The following is a 22455-nucleotide window of genomic DNA, read 5'->3' on the forward strand; positions in this document are numbered from 1 at the left end:
TGAGGACAGTAGTGGTACCTTTACAATGTACTTTATTGCAAACCTTGATATGGAATGCTGCTGGCTGTTATTGCTACCCCAGCCCAGAGTCTCTGGCTGCCTTACATCCCACCTAGAATGGCCTCCTCACACACCCTAAATGGAACACAGTGCAAGGATTTTATCCCTGTTCTAGAGATGAGGAAATGAGAGTACAAGAAGATGTTCTAGGCTGGGCCTTGCTCCCAGTCACACAGTCCTAAGTGTCTGAGGTGGGATTCAGACTTTGGTTTCCTCACGTCTGTCCCAGCAGGGCATTAACATTAAATGTAGGAATATGATAGCTGTCCACAATGCACAGACACCACCCCTTCACTCCCCTACACACTCAGAAGTACCAATACATGGGCTAGATCTCACATGTACACACTCACAAACAGATATGCTTCAACTCTCGAATGTACATTCAAACACACTCAAAAACACCAACAAATTCAATCTCACACATGTGCACCCAAAACCCATAAGATTCTGAACTTTTATTTTCTGGCATGAAAAGTACAAATAATCCAACGATTCCATGTAAAAGTCTGTTACAGCGTCAGGCCTGTAATCCCATAATAAATAGTCTAAACTCAACGCAAAGTGTTTTTTTTTTCTTTTTACAGTTTTTTTTTGATCCTCCAACATTTACTCTGTCATGATTTGAAACCATCCGAATAAATAACAGGATGAAGTGAGGAGGAGTGGGCAGAGCCCTCTCCTGCCTGCCAGCCCCCCTCCAGGGATGTGGAAGACCAGGGGCCCCCTCCCTTCCCCTCTGGGGAGCCCCAGCCACTCTGGGGGAAGGAAGGGGCCTGGCCATGGGAGCCTGGCTGAGTTTAGTTTAGTTTTAGAAAAAAATATCCCAAGCTGTGGGGGGGGGGGGGAGAGCCAGGCTGGGGGGAGGGGGCTCTGCCTGGGGAGTGGGAGTTTGGGGGAGGGGGGAGCGGGGAGGGGGCACCTCTCTCTCCTGCTCAGCAGAGCCCGGCCCTCAGGGCCCCCGCTGCCCCCCCCCAAGCCCCCAGCCCGCCCTTATTGCTCCGAGAAGCCTCAGGACACGTTGCACACACGTGTGCACATACGTGCTCACACGTGTCAAGGGCAGAGGGGGAAAAGCCCCAAGAAACAGGGGGAGAGAGGAGGGGAGAGCAAAGGGCCAAGGTGGGGGGGACGCCTGGGGCTGGGCCTGGGGGGGTAGGGGGGGCCTCTCCTATCCCTCCTTCCCTCAGGGTCCACCCTGCTCTGGGTCTGGGGAGAAGGAGGGTGGGGTTAGAAAATTCACAAGAATAAATAGATCCGTGTAGATAAACAACAAGCTTAAGTCTTCACCAGCTAATAGAATGAGGACTGAAAATAGTACCCAACAAGACAAGAGCAAAATCATAGAGCACATCGAAAAACCCCACGGAAGAACCGTCCGGATCCTGCCACCCCCCCGCTGCCCGCCCGGGCCGGCCTGGGCGCTGGGCCCCCGCCAGCCGCTCTCTCCAGTTACTCCAAAGAAATTCTGATCCAACTACACTTTTGTTCCCTTGGATAAATAAATTAGGCATAAACCACTTCTCAGCAAATTAAAAAAAATCTGTCCTTTAACTTGTGGATAGGATGAAGGAACAGAAATATACACAAATGTCCTCACGCGGCCGGAATAATAATAAATAGTTAAGTTAACAATAAGTTAAAACTACAAGAAGCTAAATTCTGCAAAAAGGTGTAGTAAGAGTTATTGGTGCCAGTTTCTCTCTCTCATTTTTATAGGTTTTTTTTTGTTTGTTGTTGTTCGCTTTTTTGTTTTTTTTGTGTGTTTTTTGTGTGTTTTTTTGTTTTTTGTTTTTTTTATTTTTTTTTTCTCGCAGCAGAAGCTCCACAGACACCTACAAACACTGGGGGAGCACAGGACGGTGGGAGCGCAGGGAGGGGGTCCAGGCCCCAAACTAACGCCTAACGGGAAACAAGGAAGAAGCTTGACTTGGGTGAATGGTGTCTCACTGAACTGAGGCTGAGCTGGGCTGCCCCAGCTGGGGAGAACGGAGCCCGCAGACCAAGGGGGCCAGGGCCAGGCCACGGTCTTCGCTTTTGTTGAAACGAAAAAACAGAAACTATAAATGCACATTCCAGACGGGATGGGAGGTGGAGTGGGGGGAGGAGGAAGGATGGAGGGGATGGGGGATGGGGATCTCTGAGGGGTGGGATGGGCAAGGGTCAGGGCCTGGGCCTGGGGGGCTGCCGCAGTTTCCCTGAACCAAGGAGAGGTTTGGGAGGGACCTAGGTGAGTGTGTCAGGGTGGGTAGAGGAGGTCAGGTGTGTCTACTTCCCTCTTTGTATTGTTCCCAGAAGATGGGTTTGGATGGGAGGGTGGGGCCAGCTCAGGCCGCCACAGCACCAGGGCCAGGGCTTGTCCACTGCGGGATAGGGAGGGATGTTGGCTGCCCAAGGTCTAGGGAACAGTCTCACCACCTGCCTCCCAAGGAGAGGCAGGGCTCCTGTGGCCCGGCCCCACGATAGGGTGAATAAAGATGGAAGATTGGTGTCTAGGAGACCAGGACTGTGTAGCTGAGGGGAGTGGCCGGCACTGACCCTATGCCTTTGGGACCACAGGGTTTGGAGGATGAGCTCCCTCCCATCCTGACTCCCACTAGTTAAGGGGAGGTACAACTTTCTTCCCAAACAATATGGTCATTGCTCCCACAGCCCTGACCCTGACTAGGGCTGAGATCTGGGCTCTGTACCCTTCTTGGCACTGGCCCCAGCCCCACTAGTTCTAGGGAGAGATGGTGTAGTGACAGAGGAAAAAGAAAGAGCCCCTGCCTCCACACCCCCCCCATTCTCTCAGGTCCCCCAGAATGAGCCCAAGAACCAGGCCCTGGCCTGAAGTCACCATGGCCTGGTCTGGGCCCCAAATCAGGATGTGCTGAGAGGCTGCCCAGCTCCTGCACTGTGACCTAAGGCCAGGGGGACCCCATAAGCTGACACAAGGGGAGGAGGAGATGGCTGGGGCTGGGGAGCATGGACCTTTGGCCCCTTGGGGCCATGCCCAGGGAGGCTGAGTGTCCCTCTGGTCCCTGGTCCGGCCCCAAGGTTAGTTCTGAGCTAGTATGTTAAGTCCTTCCATTCTGGGGCTCCCTTGAAGGGAAGCTTGAGGCAGTTTCTAGAAAGGGAGTTAAGCAGAGAGGGAGTGTCTGTGTTGTCATGTGTTGTCCTGCGTGTTCATGTATGTCTGCAACTGTCTGTATGGTAGAGGTGGAAAGTGTCTCTGATATCATGTGTGGGTGGGATCCTGTGTGACTGATGGCCCCTTGAGTGTGTATGTGTGTGTATATATATGTATATAACTGTGTGATCCTGTGTGTGTGCGTGCGTGCATGTGTGTGTGTGTGTGTGTGTGTGTGTGTGTGTGTATCTCAGGTATGACATTCCCAGGGTGCCCTTCAAGAGTCCCTCCTCTCCTCCCTCTCCAGGCCCCAACCTCAGCCCCATCAGCCTCACCTGCCAAAAAGCCTCTCATTTTTTTTTGTCTTTTTGTCTTTTTTTTTTGTCAAGTTCAAGAATCCCCAGTAAAAATTCTCCACAAGGTCTTTTTCCCTTTTTACAAAAATAGAGTTTTCTTTTTTTTTCCCCTTTTTTTCCATTGTGTTTCTGTTTTCAGCTTCTCCCCCCCGCCCGCCTCCCACCATCTCCTGGGGCCAGGCCCCCTTCTCAAGGTCTCTTTTTTTTGGGGATTTTTAAACCTGTTCCTTTGCCTCCCTCACCCCTCCTGGTCCTGGGGCCTGGAAGGGCAGGGGTCCCAGGCAGAATCTGCCTAGAATGATGGGGGGCCCTGAACCCCCACTTCCTCTGACTCCCCAGCCCCGGCTAAACCACCAGGTTTTTGCGTCTTCGGTTTTTGTTTTGCCAAAATAAAAGAAAAAACTTTCAGAATGACTGAAACCAAGAGCTCAGTGCTCAGGAAGATCGAGAGAGAGTGAGCGAATGAGCCAGTATCTGGGGGGGGGCAAGAAAGAAGGGAGTGGGGCTCAGGAGGGCCCCACCCCCAGCCCCTCTCTAAGGCCAGCGCCTTCCCCCGCTCCAGCCCAATTCCGCTCCCTAGTCCCCGGGAGGGTCTGGGGCAGAGAGAGGAGGGGGCCATTCATTCCGCCCTCCGGTTTCTAGTCCAGAGAGGGAGGTTCTGGCGCCCCCCAGCCCCCGCCCCGCCCCTAGCAGCAGTGGCTGCAGCGTGTCCTCCTGTCTGTCAGTCGACATCTGTCACGCTGCAAGGGAGAGGGGGAAGGGGGAGCAGGGGAGCAGGGAGGCCAGGTTGGGGAGCGGGGAAAAGGGGAGGGATGTTCCGGTAGGAACACTGGTGGGGCCAGGGCTAACACTGGGGGGCCAAGGGCTGCTGCCGGGGTGGGTTAGGGGTCGGGGTTGGGGAGTCAGGAGGGTGACCTAAGTTTGGGTGGCTGCTTCCTTCTCCGTGGGGGGTGAGGGTGGGGGTCTGTTCAGACGTCCACCAGTCCATCCGTGAGTCTGGTCAGTACTCCCCACCCCCCCACCTCCCCGAGCCTGGCCCAGCTCAGATTCTCGGCCCTGCCCACCCACTTTGCACCCTGACCTATCTGCTGCCCTGGCCCGCCCCGTCCAGCCCAGCCCGCCTGGCCCACCGGCCCACCCACCGGCGCTCACGCCTTGTGCTGCTTGCTGGTCTTGAACGAGACCTGCAGGATGCGGTCACCCAGGCGGTAGCCGTTGAGGCTGGCGATGGCCATGGCGGCCTCGTCGTAGTTGGTCATGGTCACGAAGCCAAAGCCTTTGCACTTATTGGTGGTGAAGTCGCGGATGACCTTGACGTTGGTCACGGCCCCAAAGGGCCCGAACAGCTGCCACAGGACGCTCTCGTCTGCCTCCGGGGACAGGTTGTAGACGAAGATGCACCAGCCAGCGCCCGATGCGCCCCCCGACAGGCTCACACCCGCCAGGCTGCTCATGCCGTCGATGGTGATGGGCGAAAACCTGGCGATGAGCGACAGGGGACTACTCTGGGTGTAACGCGGGTGTCCGGCCGGGGGGGCCGGGAACCAGCCCGACGAGGAGATTGGGGGTGGCAGCAGGGAGGGATGGGACTGACTGGCTGGATGATGGGGGGCAGGGAACAGAGAAGGAGGTGGAAGAAGGAGGTGGGGATGGGAGATGGGAGGAGGGGTCTAAGTGAAGAAGAAATGAGCATAGGGAATGGGGATGGGAGCAGATAAAAGGAAGAAGGGACTGGGATGAAAAGGGGATGGGCAAAAGAAAGGACTGAGAATTGAGAGTTGAGAGTCGGGGGCAGGAGACAAAGGAGATAAGGAGAGGATGTAGACAGACGCTAGATGGGATAGACAGAGATAAGGTAGGGAGGATGGACAGAGAACAGAGGGGACCCAGAATCAGATGGGTAAAAGAGTTGGTGGCGAACAGGAAGAGGAGCCAGATGAGACAAGATGGAGAAAAGGATAATGGGGACTAGGGACTGTATGAAAGATGGGGACGAGGATGGAGGAGGGGCAAGATGGAGCTGGGGTTGGAAGAGGTGAAGAGAGGGTGGGGACCTAGGGTGGGGTTAGGAGTTGGTCCAGGATGGATATGAAAGATAGGAACTAGGGATGGGGGACAGAGCTGGGAAAGGGGAGGAGGAGGTTCTGAATCCATGAGAAAGCTGGAGGACAGTCACAGGGAGACCCATGGCAGCAGCCCTGGCACCCAGGGAGGGGGGTGAGCTTGGTGCATGGAGGTAAGGGGAGTGGGAAGAGATCAGGATGTCCCCAGGTTGGGGGGAGGGGAAGGGACAGGAAATGAGGGGCCCTGGGGGAGCCAGTTACCTCTTTACGCCATAGGCCATGTTTAGCAAATTGTCCAGCCTGTGGGAGGGAGGGAGGAAGGTCAGTGACTGAACTCTGGTAGAGGGGGAGGTAGAGGATACCATGGGTGGGGGAACTCAGGCTTGCACGACTCCTATGCTGCCTACCCCTTGACATATATGTGGATGTACATGTGACACATCTGACAGAGGAAGGCACTAGCGAGTAGGTCCCCCTCAGGCTTACAGCCCAACGTGGGCAGGGTTCAGAGGGCTGTCCTCAGCACTTCCCCTCCCAGCCAGGGCACTGCCTGGCACGGAAACTCACATGGCCCAGCCTCAGCGTGGGTGCCCTTGTGTCCAGTGTTCAGGACAGTCTCCCCTCCCTGACTAGAGCAATCTTTTCCTTCCCCACTAAGGACTTCAAGAGTCTTGCCTAGAACCTAGACACAACCGAGAGATCACCCCCAGAAAGCGACATGGGGGGACATGACTTGTGAGATATTTGTAGAAAATCAGGGTTGCTGTTTGAAAGAGGTGATGGGTTCTTTTACTGGTGGTGGGTTTTTTTTTTAAATTTTGGGTTTTGTTTTGTTTTTTTGAGAACAGGGTAAGGGGGAGGATCAAGGTATCTCACCTGAACCTCTGTGTCTGGTGGTGCAGGGGTCCTGCATACCGCCGTGCTGAGGACTGGTAAAGGTGTGTGAGCAGGGCCTGGCCTGTCTTCTGGCTGGGGTTGTTGGCGAACTTGACAGTGATGGGCTCACTGGCGCCTAGTGGCTTCTGCCCATTCAGGCCCTTGATGGCCTCTTCTGCCTCAATCCTCTTGTCAAACCGAATGAAGCCCACGCCCCTAGAAACACCTGTGCAGGAGGGGGAGTGGGTGAGGAGCTCTGATCCCCTCCAGCCCAGTGTGTGGGGAGGGGCTCTGATGCTCCCCCACCTTGTAACGTCCCCGTGGGGAAGAGAGAGACAGTGGGGAGGGGAGTTCTGATGCCCTTAAACCCCAGGACACAGGTGGCTTCTGATGAGGAAGAAAAGGGGAAACTGTCCAAAGAAAATAAATAGCTCACATTTTTATAGGGCTTTGAGGTTGACCAAGCACTTTACCCACAACTCTGGGAGATAGTACAAAGGTTTTTATTCCCATTTTTACCAGTGAGAAAACAGAGACTCAGAGGTATTAAGCGACTTGCCCAAAGTCACAGGATTGGGGAATGTCAGTGCTGGGACTTGAACCCAGAACCTTCTGACTGAATCCAGTGTTCTTTGCACAAAGCCATATTAACTCTCAAAGAGCCCAACTTGGGAATGCACAGGGAACCACTTCAGATCTTTTAACATATGTACAAAAGATGAAAGCAAAGTCAGATAACAGAGAATGAGTTTCAAAGAGTGGTAGGTCCTATAAGAATAGTTTAGGAAATCAATGATAAAAAGTTTTTCTTTTTAAAAGTAAATTTTATTGATATTTTTACATTTCCTACATTTCCCAGTGGATCCCTTTCTCTCCTGCCCCCCTCCACCTCCCAGAGAACCAGCCTTGATAAGAAAGAATGTAAAAGATGGAGGAAGAAAGCAGTTCAGCAAAACTAATCAATACATCCAGGAAAAGTCTGACATTATATACAGTGTTCCACACTCATATTCCCCCACCTCTACAATGAATGGAGGGGAGATGCTTTTTTTTAATCTCTTCTTTTGGGCCAAACCTGGTCATTAAAATTTCATAGCATTCAGAGTTAGCTGTTCTGTTGCTGTTCTTTCCATTTACACTGTTGTGGTCATTGTATGTATCATGTTTTGTTTTGTTTTTTTTCCTGTTTCTGCTTACTTTTTTTTGCATCTGTTCATTTAAGTCTGCCCATGCTTTTCTGTATCCATCATACCCATCTTTTCTCACAGAACAGTGATATTCCCTTACATCCATATCCCATGTTCACTCCCCCAATCCATGGACATCTACTTGATTTCCAGTTCTTTGATACTATAGAAAGTGGTGACCTTTTTTTTTTAAGTGTCAATCAATCCATCCACAAAATATTTACAAAGCACCTACTGTGTATTCCATGAATTGTGTTAGGTGCTCAGAATACAAGGACAAAAGTAAAAAACAGTCTCTGACTTCAAAAGCCTTAAGCAGGAAATACACCCAAAGAAAGTAGATGCCCATTGACTGGAAGAGGGCTAACCAAATTCTGGTGTTTCAATATAATGGGATGTTACTGAACTGGAAGAGATTATGGGTATGAAAAATAGGGAGAAACTTGGGAAGACAAATGAGATGAGGCAAAGGGATGTGAGCAGGAAAGGGAAACAAACCTAGAGGAAGCAGAACCAAGTAAGGAAAACAATACACACAAAGACTATAACGACATGAACAACAATAACAATAACAATAACAACAAACCCCACAAAAGTCACTTCTATGAAATTCTAGCTGACCAAGCTTGGCCCCAAAGAAGAGATATGAGAAGAATGCACCTAGCCCCACTTCTTTAAAGAGGTGGGAGACCACGAGTGTGAAAGCAACTGCACGAGACGTTGGCCTAGGTCCATGCTTTGATGAGTTTTGCTCAGTTGTGTGGTTTTTTTCCCCCTGCTCTTAAATTTTTTTTTGTTGTTGTTGTTGTTATAAGGGATATTACAAGAGATGCCTCTCTGGGAGAGAGAGGGAAGAAGATCATTATAATTAAAAATGAAGGCAATGCAAAAATAAAATATAGCCATAAAAATTTCCATTAAAAAAAACACAGTTTTCAGAGCTCGAAAGCACAGCAGTGATTGTGAAGGCCAGCTGCTATAAGGGGCTTTTAAAAAGCCAGGGTGGAGGGAAAAGAATGATCAAAGAGCAGGGGCTCTTTTTTCACAATGTGGGAGACACTGAGAAGGGGCAACAGATAAAAAGTAAAGCTATTTCACTCTTGTTTTGTTTCTTTTTCCTCTAAGGAGAATAATCTTTTAACTGAGGCTAGACTAAATCTGGACAGACAAGTGAAATGGTAAGGTAACCTGTAGCTAAACTTAGCTGAGCTCTAGTCATCACAATTCGATAATAGGTAGCATTTATATAATACTTTAAGGTTTGAAAAGTGCTTTACCTATATTATCTCATTTGAGCTTTGCTATTATTATTATCTATTATTACTATTACTGTTACTACTACTAACTACTATAATTTTTAAAATTATTATTATTATTATTATCCCCATTTTACAGATAAGGAAACTGAAGCTGAGAGAGGTTGACTTGCCCAGCTGGTAAATACCTGAGGCAGGCCTGGAATTCTGGTCTTTCTGACTCCAGCTTCCAATCCACTGTACCGCCCAGGCTAAACTACTTAGCTCATGAGCTGAGTCTGGTTACTCAATTTAAGGAATTAAGTATTCAAATTAAGGAATTACTCAAATTAAAGGAATCAAGGCAGACAACCAAGATACAGTGGGGTATGAGTGTTGAGTAACTATCAGTCTTTGAAAAGTCACACCGAATTTGCAAGATATCTACCCTTCAAGGAGACCAAAGACAGTAAGTAAGAAAGGTTCTACCTAAGTCAAAATATTCATGGCATTCCTTTTTGTGGTAGCAAAGAATTGGAAGCAAAGTAGATGCCCATTGACTGGGGAAGAGCTAAATACATTGTGGCACTTGAAGGTAATGGAATATTGCTGACCCCTTAAGAAAGAAAGAACTTGAAGAATTCAGAGAAGCCTGGGAATACATCTGACAGTGCCAAGTCAGGTGAGCAGAACCAGGAAAACAATATACAAAATGACTGTAACAATGTAAATGGAAAGCACAACAACAAAACCTTCAGGTTGTATCATTATCGTGATCAAGGGTGGCCCCAGAAAGGAGCTGAGAAAATACAACTTTTTTTTTTTTTGCCAAGGTGGAGAGCTAAGGGGGTGGAATATTGCATATACTGTCAGACTCCATTGCTGTTTTCTGACCTTTTTTCCTCCTCATCTTTTTAATTCTTTGTTAAGAGAGATGGGTCCCTGGGTAAGAGGGGGAGGAGGAACGTATTTGGAAATGAAGGTAATGTAAAACCCAAAGATATTCATAACAATTAAGCTTTTTTTTTAAAGTGAAAATAACAGAGAGTGAGAAATGTGTTGGACTGGAAAGAGGCAAATATCCTGATTTTCCAAAAGGGAAGAGGTTAAGAGTCTTCAAACTCGAGGTCTAACTAAGCTTAACATTGATTCCTGGCAGTATTCTGAAATGATTACAGAGGAGGTCTGTGAGTACTTGCAATGGAAACTAGCAGTCATTAAAAGCCAAGAATGGGCTCATCAAGGACAGTCTAAAAGTCTTCCCTTTCTTGACAGTGTTATTAAGCTGATTAAAATGGAGAATGACATCGACAGCTCTACCTCAACATCCCACAGGCATCTCAGACATCTCAGACTCAGCATGTGTAAACCAACCTATTTTCCCTTAAGCCCACTCCTCCACCTAAAATCTCTATTTTTTGCCCCCACAGGGCATCACTATCCTTCAATTCGTCAGCATCATTCACAATAATTTTTACTCTTGATTCACATAGCCAATCAACTGCCAAATCTGGTGTCAGTCTTCTTAGCATCTCTCACTTCTAATATTTCTCTCTACTTCCATGCTGCTGTGATATTTCAGGACCTTGCTACCTCTCACCTAGACTACTGTAACTGTTTACTGAATTCGGGGTCTCCCTACATTCAATCTCCTCTCTCCAATCCTCCAAAAAGCTGACAAATGAATATTTTCAAGTGCAGATCACATTATGTAATTCCCTTGCTCAAAAAAAAAACACCTCAGTGGCTTCCCTATTCCTGTAATATAAAATCCACATTCCTCTCTTTGGCATCTAAAGCCCCTCACAATCTGGGTCCAGATCATCTTTTCTTAGGCTGATTACATGTCACTCCCCATCACACCCAGGAAGCTCCAGCTCCAGTGGCTGGTCTCCCACCTTAGTGCCTTGGTACGCTAGCTGTCTTTCACTGTGTCTTTCACTTTACATTATGCTTTCCTTTTTTCTCTCCAATTCTTGGAACCCCTTTCTCTCTCTTTGAGTCTCAGCTCTGGTACCACCTTTGTCAGGAGGCCTTTCTCAATTTCCCCAGGTGTCAGTGCCACACCCCATCACCAAATCACTACATCTATTTGGTATTCATCTCCTGTATTTATTTGCCTGTGTGTATCTCCACAACAGAATCTAAACTCCTTTAGACAGAATCTGGCTTACTTCTACATTTGAATCTCCAGCACCTATGTCTGGCACATAGTGGATACTTAAATGCTGATTGATTGACTGATTCAATGTATATAAGTCTATCTAGATTTCTTCAAGGTTTGGTGATCTCTCCCAAGACATCCTTGTGGACAAGATGTAGAGATAAAGGCTGGATAAAGAAGATTCTGAAATTATCGAATTACCAGACCCAAAGAGTGATGATTGATTCACTGAGGTCCATCTAGAGAAAGGTCTGTAGTGGAGGGCACCAAAAACCTGGCATAGGCTTTGGATTCTTTAATGTTTTTATCAAAGACTCAGATTTTCAAGGCATAGATGGTGTACTTATCAGATGTTCAGGCAACAATGCTGAAATCAGTCAAGAAAATTAATGCACTATGGGACAGCAAATATATATACAGTTGCTGCTTTCAGACCTCAAAACCTGCCCCTCCTTGGGACCTCCATGTTTATGTTGGCTCCACCTTCTAAGACACTCAAGACACAAAACCTGAGTCTCATATGCAATATTTCAATCTTTACCGATTTCCATTTCTAATCAGTTGCCAAAATCCTTCTATGATCTCTCTTCCTTCCATTTCCTTGTCACTGCAATTACCTGAACTCAGTCAGATCCTCTTTTCCTCTCTCTGGGATCACTGTATTAGGACCCTTCATTGACTTCCTCCCTAAAGTCTCTCCCTAATGGAGTCTATTCTTCAGAATGTTGTAAGAGGAAGCTTCTCATGAACTATTCTGATCATGTGATTCTGCTACTCAAAAAACTCATGGCCCTTCGTTGCCCATCAAGAAAAAGCATTGTCCCTTTAGGATGAAATTCAAGATCTCTACAAACTAGCTCTGAAAAATCTCTTCCAGCCCTGTCTCACACTCAGTTAATCAGTGAGCCAATAAATGGTTATTAGGCACCTACTGCATGCCAGGCATTATATATTCAATATTTTCAACATTCTGACTAAACATGACTACTCACCAGTAGTCTAGAATCCCAAAACATCTTGGCTAGAATGATGGGCCAAAGCCCGAAGGATATGGTCACTTGTATGACTTTGGATGAGTAATTCCCTTTCTCTAGCAAGCTTCTTCATCTGTAAAATTAGGGAATTGGACTGGATGATTTCTAAGGCACCTTCCTGCTCTAAATATATGCTTCTAAAATGAAATTTAGTAGGGACAAAGGACTTAAGTCCTACTCCTGGCACTCACAAGTCACAATGACAGAGGAGGAGAGGCATGACTTTTCGTGGAGTTTCGCATTTGAAAGGTGGATTATAAAGCTCAGTATTAGTTAAGAGTCTAACATGGAGATAAAAAAAAATCTCATGTGCTGTTAGGATGTACTCATAGTAGAGACAGTGGGTAGTAGAGGCTCTGTACTGACATCGGAATCAGGAAGACCCAGTGGGTCTGTCACTTCCTAGCACTGGAACCTGGGCTCATAGAACTTTTATGAGTCTGTTTCTTCACCTGTAAAATAGGGATAATAATAACACCTGTCTCCAGGGACTAGAGGTAAGGGTCAAATGAGATAATGTGTATGAAATGCCCTACAAATGGGAGTTGTTATTATTCCAGTGTTCAGAGTACTACAAGGTTCTGTCTCACTCAGACCAGGACAAGCTATATCTGGAGAACTGTCTTCAGTCTTGGGTACCACATGTTAGGAAAGAGTCAGAAAGACTGACAACCTGGAGCATGTCCAAAGGAAAGTAACCAGGAGGATGGTTAACTTAGGACATGTAAACATCCTGTTCTTTCCATTAGGTGAAAGAACTGTGTGTAGTTAACTTGGAGAAAAGATATGAGAGCTGTTTTCAAGTATTTGAAGGGCATGGAACAAGAAATAGATTCGATCTACTTAGAACCAGAGGGAAGAACTAGGAACTGTGTGTGGAGGCTGCAGAGAGACACATAGATGTGTGGAAAGAAACTTCCTAATAATTAGAACAGTCTCGAAGTGGAGATTTTCAAGTAGAAGCCAGATGAATCCTCTGTCAGGGAAATTACTATCTGCACACAGATTGGACTGAAAGATCTCTGAGATTCCCTTTTAACTGGGTTCCTTTGCCTGACTGGGTGAGGAGGGAGATAATTGGAGGCTTCTATCCATCCTCCCCTCCCCCATTGCCCTGTGCCCAAGGGCACATGTATGGGGGAGGAGAGAACAGGAACAGAGACCCCTGTGCCTGAGGTACCAGATCAGTGACTCTGATCAATACCTCAGTCAATACCCTGCAAAGTGCAGCTCATCGACTAATTCTGCCCTGAGCAGAAAACAGGGGAGGGGCCCTTGCTGTGGCCTGAGTATCTGGATCGGGGCACTCTCAAATCCCTTTTATTCTGATGCCCCTTTCCCTTGTGATCAAATCAGGCCCCTAAGCCTTGGACTCAGAACCCATCCCTCTGGAGTCACTTCCTCTCCAGCCCTCCTTCCCCTGCCCCTGCCCCCTTTGCTTTGTGCCAGCCAAGTGGTCTCTTTACCAGGCTAGCTAGCACACTGGGCATATCAGGCATTTTATCTTTACCTCCCTGGCCTGAATGAGGCAGTGCCAGGTATGGGGTACAGCCCTGAGGGAAAAACCTGAGATCGAGTTCAGTTCCAAAGACAGTTGGCAGTATGACTTTGGGCAAGTCCAGACCTCAGTTTCCCCTTGTGTAAAATGAAGGGGTTGGACCTATGCATCTGATCTTTGTGACTCTATGAGCTCCTAGAGGGCCTCTGATTAGCTCCCCACTCCCATCAATTCTTCCCCCTCCCACCCTTGGGCCAAATGAGGCAGGATGGGCTGTGCTGACCTGTGACCTGATCTACGAGGATTCGGGAGGTGATGATGCGCCCGTACTGGGAGAAGAGTTGCTCCATTTCCTTCTGGCTCATGGTCTTGGGGAGGCCACTCACATACAGGTTGGCATCTCTGATGGAGGCTGAGCTGGGCCGGGCGTAGGACACCTGGGGGTATTAGGGACCCATGCAGGATCCAGGGCCAGTGGGAATGAGGGGATAACCCCTGGCTTAGAGTTCATTTATCCAACCACCCCCACCCTTCCCTTCCCATTCTATAGATAGGGAAAGTGAGGACTAGTCTGGGGAGAAAGAGACCTCCCTATAGTCAGTCACACAGCTAGTCAAAGGAAAATCCAGAGCTAGACCACCTGGGCTTCCTCGAGGCCAAGCCCAGGCAGGCTTCAAGCCTCTGTTTTCTAGGAGCCTCAATGTCCCCACAGGCAAATGCCCAGAGTCACAGACACAGAAATTTGGGGAGGGGACAGCACTTTTTTTGGGGGGGGGATGGGGCAAGTGAAAGCACTACTAAGTTTCCATGGAAACTCTGATCAGACTCTCATCTTGAGTTTCCCACCTCCTGGGTTGGGGGAATGAGGGAACCTAGATTTTGAGGAGACTCACCCTCCCCCATGGTGTGGAGAAGCCATCTCTGAGCCTCTCCTTTCCCCCACCCAGATTTCCAGGGTAGGGACCCCTTTCCCCTCTAGTTAGAGAGAGACAGTAATACAGAGACAAGATCAGGATGAAAGACAAAGACGGAGACAGAAGGGGAAAAAAAAGAGTCAAGATGGAGACAAAGTTATGCAAATGAGAGAGAGAAAGAGAGAGTGTGAGAGAGGGAGAGAGTTAGGGAGACAGGGAAACTGGGAGGGAAAGGAAGAGGGAAAGGGAGAGGGAGAAAGAAGGAGAAAGGGAGAAGGGGAGAAGGAGGAAGACAAAGACAGAGAAAGACATAGACAGACTGGGACAGAAGACAGGGACATATTGTCAGTGAAACAGAAACAGACCTGGAGAGATGGAAGGATAGAGGGAAAGCCCTGGGTGGGGGGTCTTGACCCAAGGTTTGACCCTGCTTCTCTTCTGAATCAACAGAAACCCAGGTGTCCAGAAGCTGGGCCTTCCACTACACATAGTTCCTTCCCTTCTCTGATGCAACTATGATCCTCCCCCTCCTCACCCCCCACCCCGACAAACACACACACACACACACACACACACACACACACACACACACATACACACACACACACACTCACTCGATCGATCACACACACACACTCACACAGAGGCAAAAACTCACACGGACACAGACAAAGGGGGAGGGGCGGGGCCTGTGGTCACTAATCCCCCTTCCCCCCACCATGCCCTAATTAGGCAGCTCAGGCACCAGATGGGCCCCTCCCGCCATTTCCATGACAAAAACATGGAAAGTGCCGAGCCGATCCCCTCCCCCATCCCTGACCCCGGGTCAGCCTTCTGTCCGCCCTGCCTGGGGCGCAGGGGGCTGACCCCATTTCAAGGAGCAGGCTGAGCGCAGGGGGCTGACCTTGATGGTCTTGGTCTGCAGCTTGAGGCCATTGAGGGTGTTGATGGCTTTGTCCGCATCATTGGGGTCCACATAATTCACGAAGCCATAGCCCAAGCTTTGCCCTGGGGGGAATGGAGGGGAGGGATGTGGGTGTCAGAGAGGGACAAATAGCCTTGAAGCTGAAGCCTTCATAGTCAGAGAAAGAGTCCCCTAATAATAGCTAAAATTTAATTCATATGGTGTCTTAAGGTTCACAAAGTACTTATATTATCTCATTTGATAGATCCTGGAATCCCAAACTTATACTTCTCAAATCTCAAACTCAGATCCCTCAAAATCCAAACCTCTAGGCTCTCAAAAAATCCTGAGCCCAGGACAGTAACACCAGGCCAGGATTCTAAAGCATCCTATTTTCTCGCCCTGTGACCTCAACTCCACTACGCCTTTTTCCACCTTAGACCTATGACCCCTCTACCCCTCTCTCTCCCTGACCTCTTCCCACCAAGACCCTCATCCTCCCCCATGCAGGCTGGATCTATAACACTGTGCCTCTTTCCCCTCCCACCTATGACCCTCTTCCCCCTTCCCTGGATCAGGATCTGTAACTTCAATGACACCCATGACCTTGTCCCTCAGACTCAGGGCCATCTGGGACCTCTTTCCTCCACTTCCTCCCTGTGATTTCATCTCTCCTTCCCATTCATGACTTCCCCTGCCTTCCCATGGCCACCCACTAGGGCTTTGTCCTAGTCTGACTCCTCTCTTCTCATTCTCCCTTCTCCAGTCCTGACATTGCTCCCTTTGGGACATTGTCTACCCCCCCTCCCCTTCCAGGGCTAGGGCCCTCACCTGTGATCTTGTCCCGAACCAGCTTGCAGGACTCAATCTCCCCAATGCTGCCGAAGAGACTTTTGAACTCCTCCTGTGTCATGTTCTGGGGCAGGTAGTTGACAATGAGGTTGGTCTTGCTATCATCGGTGGCTCCGTTGGTGCTGACAAGCGGCCCATTGGGCAGGGCCGTAGGGGGGGGGCCGCCGGACACCTGAGTCTCCATGGTGCTAATTATCTGCTGGAGACAAAAGGAGCCATGCCTGGTGAGGGACCGTGGGAAGGGAGTGCTCAGAGACCCAGGACCCAGATTTAAGACCACCTGGCATTGTGGAAATGGAGAGCAGACAAGAGAATATGGGACCTTGGTGACAGAATTGGGGACCCAGTCCAGATGGAAGCGTGAGCTGCAGAGTCCAAAAGCACAGGACTTGAAACAGTCTTGGAGGGAGGAGGCAGGTGCATAGAGACCAATACCGAATATAACTTGTGAACCCCAAAGGCTGGAGGCCACATTTGCCACCCCCATCTGCACACATACACAAATATACACTCCCCTTCCCGTCCCCCCTCCAAAGTCTCATGGCCCTGAATACATCCTGGCCTTCCTCACAGTATAGGCCAAGTGATCATCCTCCCCCCTGTCCCCAGAGAGGGGGTTTGGGCCTCCCTAGAAGGATGCTCTGCCCTAAGACCTCCACCTACTATGCATCTCAGAGCACTGACCTCACCCCAACCCTGAGACTTAGCAGTTTCAATTTCATCCAGGACTGAGCTGGCTAAGCCTCTAATGGGGATCAGATCAAGACAGGATCCATCCCCCCCCTGCCCCGCCTGCACCAGTCCAGCCTGGCATATGGCCCCTGTCGGGGGTGGGAGTGGGGGAGGGAGGTTTCCATTGCTGGGAGAAGAGCCACATCCTAACCAGAGACAGACTCGGAAATAGTAAAAGACATAGAGAAACAAATACAGAGGCAGATACACACACACACACACACACACACACACACACACACACACACACACACACGGCTGCCCAGAGATCCAGAGACATGCATTCAGATGACCAGAGACATGTGTAGGGAAATACCCAGACACACTGAAACAGGAATAATGATGATGCTCGAAGACATAGATATATAAAGATAATTTCAGATAAAGGATAGACATTCTCAAGAAAGAAAACAAAAAGCCCCCAACCAAGCCTTCACATACTTTCTGTTTCTTGTATCTTTTCTCTGTCTTTGGACTGCAGAGAGAAGGCCTTGGCTGGTTGCCATGGAAATTCTTCACTAGACTAAGCCCAAGCACCCCACTAACCCATAGTCCCAGCTTAGTTAACTATTTTTCCCCTCCCTCACAAGTCAGAAGCCATCTTCCAATATTGCAGGCATTTCTCCTCCCCCCTACTCCACTGGGTTTGGAGTCAGAGGACCTAGGTTTGAATCTGGACTTTGTCACTTACTATATGTGTGTGACTTTAGGCAAATTACTTCTCCACTCTGGGCCAAACCAGTTTGCTGCTCTGCAAAATGAGAGGATTGATGACCCAGAAGGGTCCTTCCAGCTCTAGATTCCATAATCTAAATCCTAAGACCTTCCCTATACAGAGAAGTCTCAAAACAGTTGCCCCCACAGAGCGAACTGGTCCTGTTGGAGAGATTTCTCAATACGGAGAGCACCTCCCTCTAGTAAGTAACATTTAGGAAGTACCATTTCAGCAACAAACACACCTGAGTCATAGGAAGTTGAGATTCCCTAGCACACAGAGACTGCAGAGACAGAGACAACAGACACAGGGAGACAAATACAGAGACACAGACACATACAAACACGCCCCTCCAGCCCCTCCTCCTCCCAACAATGGGGCATTGAGTGGTGGCGTCAGCGGCACGAGGGCTGCCTGCCACCACCGGGCCTAAGGCTCTGGCATTCCCACACCCCCACCCCTTTATGCCTAGAGAAAAGGGGATCCTGGAGTTCTGAGTCAGGGAATCAAGAAGCCTAGGTTACATTTGTGCCGTAAAGGTTTCTCTCCCAGACTATCCTTTCCTCTCCTCACAGTCCTGCCTCAGTTTACTCTCAGGGTAGCCCTCCTATGACAGTTATTCTTCTTCCTTGCCACCACCTCCACCCACCCAAGGGATCCGCATTCCTTAAAAAGGCAATGAATTTGATAAACCTTGACCTCAAGTCTTCATTTTCCAAAGGTCTGCCCCACCCATCTCACCTGACCCTTCTCTCAACAAATTGTGTTGGGGCTTAGATGGAGCTTCAGCGGTTACTTCCAACAGTTCTAGATGTTCCCCAGTGTAAGGTCCCTGATCATTTGTGAACCCCGAGTCCCTGTATGACATTTTGCCTTGGCTTACTCAGGAAGGGAAGCAAAAGGCCCCAAAGTTTGACATGGGGGTGGGGGTGGTCCTTGACTCTAGGGAAAGGGTCTTCTTTGCACACTCGCTTATTTGCCTCTTTCATCACTGTAGAAGAGATGGGGGAGGACAGGGGCTTAGGGGTACATTGCTTCCCAGTTTCTAGGAATATATGAACCTCTGGGCCTCTGGAGAGGCAAACCCAATCCTAGCCCCAGGATAAGAGGTTAGTATGAAACCTCACAGGCAAACGATCTTGGCAGGGAGACAAGGGGAACCAGAAAGAGAGGAGCGGTGTGTACAGGCTAGGGAGAAGACATGGGTAGAGAGGTGGCTTGAGAGTCAGGGGTAGATAAGGGAAAGGGAGATAGAGGAGCAGAAAGAAAGAGACTGAGGCACAGAGGTGAGGGGGCAGGGCAGAATATCTAAGGACAGGAGTACGAAAACAGGGGTGGTAAGGATAGAAATGGACAAGTACAGAGATATAGTGGATGAGACAAGCTGAGACAGATAGGGAAAGGGACCAGGAAAAAGACACCCTGGCTGGAAGAGAGACACTGGAGTAGTGGACCGGCACGCAGAGACAGGACAGAGACATTAGGGGTAGAGACAAAGCAAAGGGCAGAATCAGATAGGTACAAAGAGAGAGGGGGAAGTACTAGAACGAGGGGCAGTGCAAACGGGAGTGGGGGTGGGGGATGGGAGGGAGGGAGGGAGTGGAGAACAGAGTCAAAGACAGGGTAGGAAGAGGGAGGCAGGGACAGAGATGTAGGTCTAGAAATAGGGACTTAAGAGATAGAGACAGCAAGAGTAAAAGACAGAAACAAAGGAAGGCAAACAGCGAGTCCAGGTACAGAAGGGAGGTCGAGAGAAAGAAGGCTGCGGGCAGGAAATCACTTGCGAGATGGGGCTGCCTGCTGTGCGCTGGCAGGAGCTGCCTGGAACCCCAGCGGGCTCGGGGGCGGGGCCGGCGTGGGTGGGGCATGGAGGGGCGGGGCCGATGTGGGAGGGGCTCAGAGCCCGGGAACTGGCCAGCTCCCTGACTGCTGAAAACCTTCAGGCCTAGCCCGGCGGGGCCATGCATTGTGGGGTGGGGTCTGGTTGGGTGGGGTCTGGCAGGGCGGAGCCGAAGTATGGAGACGCGAGCGCCTTCTGCAGCCCCCGCGCTCGCTCCTCCACTGCTCGGCCCGCTCAAGGTCACCCCGAGGCAGAGCCCGAACCCCTTCGCCCCAGGGCTCCCAGCTCAGTCTGAGGCCACTCCCCCTGCCGGTCACTAGCCTCGCTAGGTCCTAGGGGTGGGGATTGAAGGGGGGGCAGAAAGGAAGGGTGCCCTTTAGACACGCCCTGGGCGGGGGGGCAGAGGCTGGATGGCAGGTGGATTTGGGGCAACAAGAGATCGATCTTTTTCTCCAAAGGAACCCGAACGGGGACTGGGTGGGGGGAGCGGGTCTAGGGTCTGCAGGACTATGGTCTTCTGAAGATCTTCGGGACCTTTAGGCCCCCAAAACCTATACTGGTGGTGAGGAATTCTTGGAGGTTTCGAGGGTCTCGGGGGTCATAGATGCGTGGGACCCTAAATTGGGAAGCTTGGTACTGGGGGTGGGGGCTCAGGGACTTGAAGGGGCGTGGGGTTGGGTTGGTCCTACCCCTGCCGCAGCCCTCCCTTCCCTTCTCTGCTGCTGCATCGATGACCCTCACCCCCATCCCCCACCCCCACCCTTGCTTGGTTCGTGGCCATCCCTGGGAAGAGGATGGGAGCCCCCACCCCCGTGAACCACTTCTCCCGACTCCTCTTTCCTTCTTCCACTCCCCCCGCCACCCTCCCCACCCCACCCCGCCCAAACCCGAGGCGGCTGCGAAGGCGTCCGCGCAAGACGGCGGCGGTGATGGCGAGAAGATCCGAGAAACAAAGAGATGTCTCGGGCCGGGCCCGCGGCATTCCAGCAGGGCGGGCACAGCGCCCCCAGTCCCCCCCCCCCCTGGCCCCCGCCCCTCCTGCCGCAAGGTCGACCGGGCGGAGGACAAACGCCGCCCCCCCAGTCCCCGCCCGGCCCAAGACCCCAGAATCTCAATGTAACGACAGTCCTTGACACACCCGCCTTCCCCCTCCCCCAGACAGCAGTAGCGCCCCCGCTCAGTGGCCCACTCCCTGAGTCTGCCACCGCCGCTCCCCGGGGCCCTGCGCAGCGCAACGCAGCCCCACCCGGCCCGATTCCCCCATTCAGGCCCCATCTCTCCATCTCCATCTCCCCGGGTTCCATCCCCCAAGGATGCAGGCTCCCATTGGATCTAGGCCCACATCTCCATCCATCTCTTCCCGTCCTTCCCACCCCCCCACCCCCCAGTTCAACCAACCCATAACGCCGAAGCTGGAGCTTGAATTCAAACCCATTCACCGCCTCCCCTCCCCATCCCTGAGGCCCCATCTTCATCTCATTTTAGTCACCCCTCCCTTCACCAGGACTCTCGGCCCATCCCTATACAGCATCCCCCAATCTCTGCCCCAAAAGGATTCTTCTCTAACCTGCACTGGGACTCGGGCCCAACCCTGTCCGTCGCCTCCCCTCCCAATCTTCCAGGCCAGTCCCCACCCTCAATTCCACTCTTATTATATATCAATCTTCCTCCCCCATCCAGGCCCCATTTTTATTCTCCCCCCTTCCCAGGCTGTCGAGCGCTATTCCTTTCTCCCTAGGCCCCTCCATTCCCATCCCCCCCCCCCGTCGTTTCCCCCTCCCTTCACCCTTCTAACGCTCGGGCCCATTCTTACCCTCCCCCCACCAGGCCCATGAGGCTTCTGAGTCCGCAGAGCTTCAGCATCCTCAGGCAGGAGAAGGGGGAGGGGACCCAGCCTGGCCTCACGGGTTGGGGGGTGGAGGGGTGAGGTGGACGCCCAGCAAATCGACCCTTTCTTCACTTCCCTCCTCCAAATGCCCTATCATCCTCCAAATCCACCACCCCTCCCCCCCCATCCCTTCGCGAGCCGCTCGCGCGGACGGAGGATACCTACAGTGACCATTCTTCTGGGTCCGGCGGGCGCGGTTTTGGCTAGAGGCGGCTCTGGGGGGCCCGGATTCGGGCGTCCGTCAGCCCAGAGGCCCCGGCACCATGCGAGGCCCGCGGCCTGAGCCTAACCGCTCGTTAACTCCGGAGGCGGCCGCTCCCTCGAAGAAGGGTTGGGGAACTGGGGAATAATCGGGAGGACCGGGGATAGCGGCGACAGCAGCGATCCAGGAGGCCCAGCCCTGATGGGGAGGCGGCGGCCGCGGAGGAGGGAGAGGCGAGAGCGTGAAGATGGAGTTGGGGGGGCGGCGGCGTCGGGGGGGGGCGGGGAGTGACGCCCCGGCTCTGCCCAGCTAGCTCTGGGCTGCTAGGGGCGGGGGGGCCCCCGGGAGGGGGAGCTGTGGTTCCCAAAAACAAATAGCGATGCTCCTCCCTAGCCGCAGCTGTAGCCGCCGCCCAGCCCCGGCCCCGGCCCCGGCCCTGCTTGTCCCCGCTCCCCGCCCGCCCGCCCGCCCCGGCCCCTGCCCCGGCCCGCGCTGTGAGCTGCGCGCTGTGTGTCGCGGCGCCGCCGCCCCCGGCCCTTTATACCACCAGCTGCCGCCGCCGAAGCAGCTCATTGGCTGCTCTGTGCAAGGGTTCCCTCCGCCTCCTCACCCCGCTACCCTGCTCCCCCTCCCGGCCCCCAGTCAGCTCGGCAGGTGGAGGCAGAGACCCGCCGTCCAGGCTCCTCGCAGCCGCGCTGCTCCCCAAGCCTGACTTCAAGTCTTTCTCTTGAATTTTAGTCTCTCCCCTATCTGATACTGTCCCATTCATTCATTTACTCTTTTTAGTCCGACATCTATCCCTTTGCTCTCTCTCACCCTACGA

The 22455-nt window shown here is 51.3% G+C and overlaps 1 protein-coding gene across 3 annotated transcripts; it reads right to left on the bottom strand.

Annotated features, from left to right (window-relative positions):
• Positions 1–503: 503 nt before the first annotated feature.
• Positions 504–21912, bottom strand: ELAVL3 (ELAV like RNA binding protein 3). Of its 3 annotated transcripts, none has more exons than XM_020995425.2 (7): positions 21596–21912; positions 16235–16451; positions 15404–15507; positions 13869–14022; positions 6468–6693; positions 5853–5891; positions 504–5028 (listed from the first exon to the last, which is right to left on the bottom strand). In XM_020995425.2, exons 1-7 carry the CDS (start codon positions 21602–21604, stop codon positions 4677–4679), a joined length of 1101 nt encoding a protein of 366 aa, XP_020851084.1. In that variant the 5' UTR covers positions 21605–21912; the 3' UTR covers positions 504–4676. The 3 variants fall into 3 exon arrangements, with proteins under 3 accessions (XP_020851084.1, XP_020851085.1, XP_020851083.1); XM_020995426.2 differs by having other exon boundaries at positions 504–5007; positions 16235–16454; XM_020995424.2 differs by having other exon boundaries at positions 16235–16454.
• Positions 21913–22455: the final 543 nt, after the last annotated feature.

The sequence above is a fragment of the Phascolarctos cinereus genome, unplaced genomic scaffold, assembly GCF_003287225.1.
Source record: "Phascolarctos cinereus isolate Bilbo 61053 unplaced genomic scaffold, phaCin_HiC Scaffold_4;HRSCAF=312, whole genome shotgun sequence".
NCBI classification, from domain to species: Eukaryota; Metazoa; Chordata; class Mammalia; order Diprotodontia; family Phascolarctidae; genus Phascolarctos; species Phascolarctos cinereus.